Here is a 7,864-nt window from a genome sequence, read left to right on the forward strand (position 1 = left end):
AACACTGACAGTGTGTGTGTGTGTGTGTGTGTGTGTGTGTGAGTGTGTGTCAACACCCACCGCCCAAAGTTAAACACGCGTGTTTGAGTCACCGTGACATCTCCTTATGTAAGCACACACACACACACACACACACACACACACTTACACACACACACTTACACACACACACACACACTGAGTGATGGTGATAATGACACACTCACACACTGTGTGATGGTGATAATAACGGTAGTCCAGAGCAGCAGAGGATGAGAGGACGGATGTGTAAACCTTTAATTAGTGTCTCAGTCTCAGTCAGACTGTCAGCTTTACATGTGTGAGAGGACCAGATGGGACGAACCCACAGCTCTGTGATCAACAACACACCAACAACTACACCTCACATAAACCTTTTTACTGAGAGAAATATAAACTTTATATGTATTTAGATTTAAATCATCCGCTGGACGCTTTGAGACACTTTACTTTGAAAAATAGAAACCTGGATTTATATTAAACAACTCTTTTAAAGTTGCTGTTATTGTGTCTTTTTTGTATTGTCAACAAGTTCCATGAACAGACTGAAACCAGCGACGTGTCTGTTAATATTTACTGATGAGAAGTTTCTGGGAAGTTGGAAGTTTGGACAAACTATTAGTACTACAACTACTGCTGCTGCTACAAACTACTACTACTACTATTGCTACAAACTACTACTACTACTACTGCTAATATTACTAATACTACAACTAGGCCTACTTCCAAAACAACATTAAAAAAAACAGCTACTACTACAAATACTACTGTTATTATACTAACACTACTACAAAAGCTATAACCACTTCTAGGACCAAAACATCATCAACAGGTACTACAAATACCACTACTACTGCTACTAATACACCTAAAACTACTACCATTTTTAAAACCAAAACATCATCAACAGGTACTACAAATTAGGGATGTCACGGTACCAGAAATGTAGTAGTCTATACCAATACAAGTGAATTTCCACGATTCTCGATACCAATTCGATGCCACGGTAAAAAAACACACAATAAATCCCATGTAATTCAACACGCACTTCTTTATTAAAACATTTGAACATTATAAAAAATAGAGCCATGTAGCCTTTAAGTAATGAATAAAAAGAAATTGACCCATTTTGTTCATTGCTACTACAAATACTACAAATACAAATAGTATTACTAGTACTCCTAGCAATCAAACAGGACAGAAAACCTTTCTGACTGGTTCTGATTGATTCTGATTGATTCTGATTGGTTCTGATTAAGTTCTGATTGGTTCCGATTGGTTCTGATTGATTCTGATTGGTTCTTATTGGTTCTGATTGGTTCTGATTAAGTTCTGATTGGTTCTTATTGAGTTCTGATTGGTTCTGATTAAGTTCTGATTGGTTCTGATTAAGTTCTGATTGGTTCTGATTGGTTCTGATTAAGTTCTGATTGGTTCTGATTGGTTCTGATTGAGTTCTGATTGGTTCTAATTAAGTTCTGATTGGTTCTGATTGGTCCTGACTGGTTGTGATTAAGTTCTGTTTGGTTCTGACTGGTTCTGATTAATTCTAATTGGTTCTGGATTCATTAGTGTCCATGATCTCTGCAGCACTTTCAGTTTTCTACATCATAACGTTGAGTTCTTGGTTTAGGACGAATTAGCAGAGAAAAAAAGGAAGCAGTTGTTCTTTAATTTAGGAGAACTAATTAAACATCATATCCACATAACGAGGGGAAAGTGTGCTGAATCCCACGACGCCTACACATTAATTAAGGTGAACTTGTGCTGATTCCTGCTCTACTTTTTCCCTCTCCGGTTGTGTTCAGTGATGAAGAGGAAGAAGAAGAAGAACGCCGCCGCCTCCAGACCAACACGAATCCCAGCTGATGGAAAAGGTGCAAACGTGGGACAGAAGCGTCTGACACATTCACACTTGGTGACTATTAAAAAACAGGTCGGTGTCTCATTGATGACAGCAGCCAAGAACAAAATAAAGATGTTTTTAACATATTTTCTTTACTTGCTCATTTTGTGTATTTGATGAAAAAACTAAAAGTTAAACCAGACAGCTCCCTTCAGCTGCCTCGTTAATTTCCATCATGTTGAACACGGGACCAGTTATGCTAATGAAGTCCTTATTTAAAGCGTTAATTAGCAACATTTTTCGGTGTCAACAAGCTTCACATAACACATGACTGCTTCAGTTCTGAACTCTGTACAACAGTCAACATCATTTCACCTCATTTATGTGCAAATTTATGCATCATAATGTTTCAACGTGTAATGAGATCAGCGGGCGTACAGAGAGAGAAGATGGCAGGCAGGAAGAGAGGCAGCTGTCTGGTTATAACAGGAACTAGAGGAGGTCTGCGGGTGACATCACTGATGGAGGCGTGGCCACAGGCTTCACAGTGACACCTTTAACCTATGACCTATCACTGAGGGTAAAGATACTCTTCAATACAGCATGATGTTCATTTAGTAAATTATGGTCCCATTTAGAGTCAAATAGACCATAAAGCATGGAATGCTTTAGGGCGGGACTACCTTGTGATTGACAGGTTGCTACCATGGCATTATCCGGTCTGGGAGTTGTCCGTGTTTTCGTCTTACAATTTGAACCCTTTCACAGTGTGTTTTCAGGTCATGAAAGATAAGCGTAACATTTTTAGTCGCCTAAAACTGTCTTATTCAGCGTTCACTTAGCTCCACCCTCTCGTGTCACTTCTGGTTGAAAAAAAAAACCAAGATGGCGACAGACAAAAAACAGAATGGCAATGGCCAAACACCAAGTTGATGATGGCAAAAACCAAGATGGTGACGGCCAAACACCAAGATGGCGACGGCTTAAAACTATAATGGGGACGGCCAAAAAACAGAATGGCGACCAACGGCCAAACACCAAGATGGCGACGGCCAAAATCTAAGTTGGTGACGGCCAAAGAACAAGATGGCGACGACCAAAAACCAAGATGACTTCAGAAAAAAACAAAGATGGCTACGGCCAAACACCAAGATTGTGACGGCCAAAAACAAAGATGGTGACGGCTAAACACCAAGATGGCGACGGCCAAAATGCAGAACTCGAGGCTTCAAAACGGCAGTCCACAAACCAATTGGTGACGCCACGGTGACTACGTCCACTTCTTATATACAGTCTATGATACTAATATAACACATTGAATTTGCATATTTTAGTGCCCGCCCCATCTGGACAGTTCCACAAATTCAAAAGAGGAACATTTCAAAAACATTACGACTGTTGGTCGGACAAAATAAGACAATTGAAGACGAATATGTAAATTATTTTTAAGACGAATCTTAAGATACTTGATGCAACCCGCGAGTAACAACCAACCAGGTTAAATAGGCCAAACCAGGCTGAACCAATGCCTGACTAAAAAGAGAAAAAGGAAGGCCTGAGGAGTGAGTGTGTCTCCGGGTTATCCAGTCAACCAACCTTAAATTGCCTTCATATAGAATCACACGCTGTGCTAAACACTCGCACACACACTCATAACTCACTGCTAGCTAGCTGGTAGCTGCAAGAAATGTCTCTTGGCAGCTCTGCCACACAAAGACAAAGACATAAAGACAAAGGAATATCACAGTCATTTTTCACAAAGGAATAATAAAGCTCAGTGTCAGTTATTAGCACCGAAACACACAAAAGCTTCCACAAAGGTGTTGAAATTAAAATATGTGTTCCTTTCAGCAGCAAAATAGACAAATGTCTGCACAAATATTGAGTGTACTGCCGTTCACTTCATTCAGAAACATATGAGACAACGAGACAAGACACCAAAGTGAATCCTTTATCATCTGCTCGCAGCGCTAACAAACACTTTAATCAGAGTTAACAGTGAGTTCAAGTCCTGTTGGAGATTGCTCTCTGCGGAGGGAGACAGATGGAGATGAATGTGAGCTGTGAACCAGAGTTCATCCACGAAAACAAAAATGTATTTCTGAATCTCATCTGAGCTCAGGAGACATCAGAGTGGAAAATTCATTTTGATTCAGCAGAAAATAAAACCAGTAGAGGAGGAAATTACACATTTAGATGTGAGGAAGGTGTTTTAAATACACCAACAGATGCAAAAAATACAGATAAAAATGCTTTCAGGATTAGTTAGTGGCGGACTAAGTTAGTTGCAAGTTTAGTTAATAGCAGGCTTAATTAGTCGCAGATATAGTTAGTTGCAGACTTAATTAGTTGGGTTTAACTATCTGCGAGCTTAGTTAGTTGCAGACTTAGTTGCAAACATAGTTGCGGGTTTAGTTGTTGGCTTAGTTAGTTGTGAGATTAGTAAATTGCAGATTTAGTTGCAGACTAGGTTAGTTGCAGGCTTAGTTAATCACAGATTTAGTTACAGACTTCGTTGCAGACTTAGTTTGCAGACCTAGTTACAGTCTTAGTTAGTTGCAGTCTTAGTTAGTTGCAGACTTAGTTAGTTGCAGACTTAGTTGCAGATTTAGTTACAGTCTTAGTTAGTTGCGGACTTAGTTAGTTATAGTCTAGTTAGTTGCAGACTTAGTTAGCTACAGACTTATTTGCAGACTTAGTTAGTTGCAGACTTAGTTAGTTGCAGACTTAGTTAGTCGCAGGCTTAGTTAGTTGCAGGCTTAGTTAGTTACAAACTTAGTTAGTTACAGACTTAGTTAGTTGCAGAGTTAGTTGCAGACTTGGTTAGTTGCAGACTTAGTTAGTTGTAGACTTGGATAGTTGCAGACTTGGTTAGTTGCAGAATTAGTTAGTTGCAGACTTAGCAGCAGACTTAGTTGCAGACTTAGTTAGTTGCAGACTTAGTTACAGACTTAGTTGCAAAGGATATTAGTGAATTAGATGATTGCAGAGTGTATGAAGTATGTATAGAACGAGACATCAGTACTGTTTCTGATGCTAGACTGCTAGACTTCATCTTTTCATCAGCGGAGTGGCCCGATTCAGAGGGCAACTTTAAAAGGCAGGAAACCACGATCAATACAAACAAGTCAAAGGTACAAGACCCGACATGTTGAGAAGAGACCACAACTCCCACTGAGCAACAAACATCTAATCTGAGAGCTTTAAAGTCTGTCGTGGCTAATAGCAGGGTGAAGTTAAACTTTGCAGAGCTCACTGGGTAAATTCAGTTCATTTTGGCCACATTTTGTACCAGTTTGGTGGCCATATTGCAGAGTTTTGTGCCTGATTGCATCAACAAAGCAAACACCGGATGAAGTCGGTCCCATAGCAGGGGTAAACGAGGCTCATGGGTATTGTAGTGCTAGTTCACATGCTACAAACGACTCCATTGTATGCTTCAATTAACCTGGAGCACCCCGGTGGACTACAGGTTCAGGACGCTGACAATTTAATCACAACATCCCTGGCTCTTCTGTTAATCCCCCACTTCTCTTCCCTCATCTCCAATCAGCCCTCCACTGTCTAATAAAATACATTAAAAGTATTAAAGAACCCGAGAGAGAACCAGAACACAATCTGATTTATACAACAGACTACACTGGAAAACTGTATATAGACCAGAACCAAACCAGAGTCTGAATTAGAACTCAAACCAGAACAACATTCATCATTCAACGTCGGTCCCGTAAGTCCCGTGAGTCGTTAGTCAGTGAAGTTAACATCAACCACGACCGTTTCCTAACCCTAACTAAGTGGTTTTGTTGCCTAACTTCCTGTGAAAACGGAAGTTGATTTTGAAAGGACACTGTGCATGTAATGAGCGTATATTGACACGCCGTCCCTGACCCATCCAACTATAACGCCCGAGGGGCACTGACCAAGCAGCGGTATTTGACGTGAGAATGTGTTGGTTTTGAACTGTTGGTCGGACAAAACAACAAATTTAAAGACCCTAGGACCCTGGGACGGACATCTTTCACTATGTTCTGACATTTTATTGACCACAAATAATCCAGAAAACAATCATTCATTCATTATCTGTAACCGCTCATCCTATTCAGGGTCTCAGGGGGCGCTGGAGCCGATCCCAGCTCAGGTCACCAGACTATCACAGGGCTGACACATAGAGACAGACAACCATTCACACCTACACAGTCAACAATTAACCTGCATGTCTTTGGACTGTCGGAGGAAACCGGAGAACCGGAGAAAACCCACGCTGACACGGGGAGAACGTGTAAACTCAATAGTTGTTAGTTCGTCTTGTAAATGCAGTGCACATCACAATCCCATTTTGCTGCCTGCGTTCAGTGCTTCACTTTGCATTTTGTTCGATACCAAAAGAGTAATGAGGTCTGACAACACAGTCCCCAGACCAGAACCTGGACCAGAACCAGGACCAATACTAGAACAAAAGATCTGGAGCAGAACTAAAGGAATCTATCAGACCAGAAGCCACACAGCAAGTTAAACCTACGAGTGTGTGTGTGTGTTTCCACATTGTCCACATTCCTTTCCACAACACTTCCTCCCTTGTTATTACCCACAAACCACCTGGCCGCTCTGTCACCTGGATACCTGAGTGTGTGTGTGTGTAACCGAGCAGCGACCTTCATCTATAATACAAGACCTCACACACACACACACAAACACACACACTGGTATAATAATCTGTTGATAAGCTGCAGTGAAACAAAGCCTCTCTCACTCACTGAGTAGGTGTGTGTTGTACTTGCTGGTGTAGTAGTAAACGTCCTCGTAGCCTTCTTGGTAGTCGTCATCCGCCCGGTACCTCCTCCCTCGCCTCCTCCTGCCCAGGAGGCGCAGCAGGGCCAGGAACCGCTCCATCACCACCACCACCACCCACCACCACCACCAATACCGGGTCTGAACTGGGCCAGGCAAGGCTCCCAGCAACAACAACGGGAGCTAATGGCGTTATTCCACAGAGAGAGATCAGGTTTCCTCCTCGCTAAACACACACACACTTCAGCTAGCATCACACACACACACACACACACACTCGTACACTCACATGCTCTTTGTATTCGCTGCTCTCTCTGCAGCCTCCCTCTCCTCCTCCTCTGTTCCCGTCTTCTTTCGGCTGTTGGTGCATCTAGCCCAGCTCGGCCAATCAGAGGGCTCGCAGCTCACACTCACTCTCACACACACACACACACACCATTCCTCCATCGCAGCACTCCATTGTGTGTGTGGATGTGTGGATGTGTGAGTGTGTGTGCGCTCACTGTAAACGTGCACTTGAAGAGTCAGCAGGGAGACAAGGCAAGCTTCCGTCCTTCATTAGCTCCTTACATCCTTTGTTGCATCCTTTCTTCCTTCCTTTGTTCCAATGTTTCCTTCCTTCCTTCCTCTCTACTCTATCCACATATTCTGTGTTTCCTTTCCTACCTTCCTCACCTCTTCGTTCAAACACAATTCATTCCAGTGAGGGGGGGAGGGGTGTGTGTGTGTGTGCGCGTGTGTGTGTGTGTGTGTGTGTGTGTGTGTGTGAATTCCAGAGAGAGGTCTGTAACTGAACACTGGGAGAAAGGAGAGGAAACTAGGAAAGGAAACAAGGAGAGGGGAGGGAGGAAAAGAAAGAGGAGGAAGAGGGGAGGAAACTGGGAAAGGAGGATGAAGGGAAAGGAAACAAGGAGAGAAGAGGATGAAAAGAAAGAAGAGGTAGAGGGACGGAAACAAGGAGAAGAGAGGGGACGAGGAAAATAAAGAGGAAGAAGAGGGGAGGAAACTAGGGAAGGAAACAAGGAGAGGAGAGGGAGGAAAAGAAAGAGGAGGAAGAGGGGAGGAAACTAGGAAAGGACACAAGGAGAAGAGAGGGAGGAAAAGAAAGAGGAGGAAGAGGGGAGGGAACTAGGAAAGGAAACAAGACAGGAAACAAGGAGGAGAGAGGACGAAGAAAATAAAGAGGAGCTAGAGGGCAGGAAACTAGGAAAG

At 42.6% G+C, this 7,864-nt stretch overlaps 1 protein-coding gene across 10 annotated transcripts in view; it reads right to left on the minus strand.

Annotated features, from left to right (window-relative positions):
• The window catches only part of grip1 (glutamate receptor interacting protein 1), a 58,429-nt gene that overhangs the window by 31,802 nt on the left and 18,763 nt on the right, over positions 1–7,864 (minus strand). For 5 of the 10 annotated variants that reach the window (XM_037760660.1, XM_037760656.1, XM_037760655.1 and 2 more), the window contains exon 1: positions 6,619–6,754. The exons of 3 other annotated variants lie outside the window; for them this stretch is intronic. In XM_037760660.1, coding sequence (XP_037616588.1) covers positions 6,619–6,754 — 136 coding nt within the window. Of the gene's footprint in view, positions 1–6,618; positions 7,494–7,864 lie in introns of those variants that run through there. 2 more of the 10 variants (XM_037760663.1, XM_037760664.1) reach the window with 2 other exon arrangements.

Source organism: Sebastes umbrosus, chromosome 23, assembly GCF_015220745.1.
Source record: "Sebastes umbrosus isolate fSebUmb1 chromosome 23, fSebUmb1.pri, whole genome shotgun sequence".
Lineage (NCBI taxonomy): Eukaryota > Metazoa > Chordata > Actinopteri > Perciformes > Sebastidae > Sebastes > Sebastes umbrosus.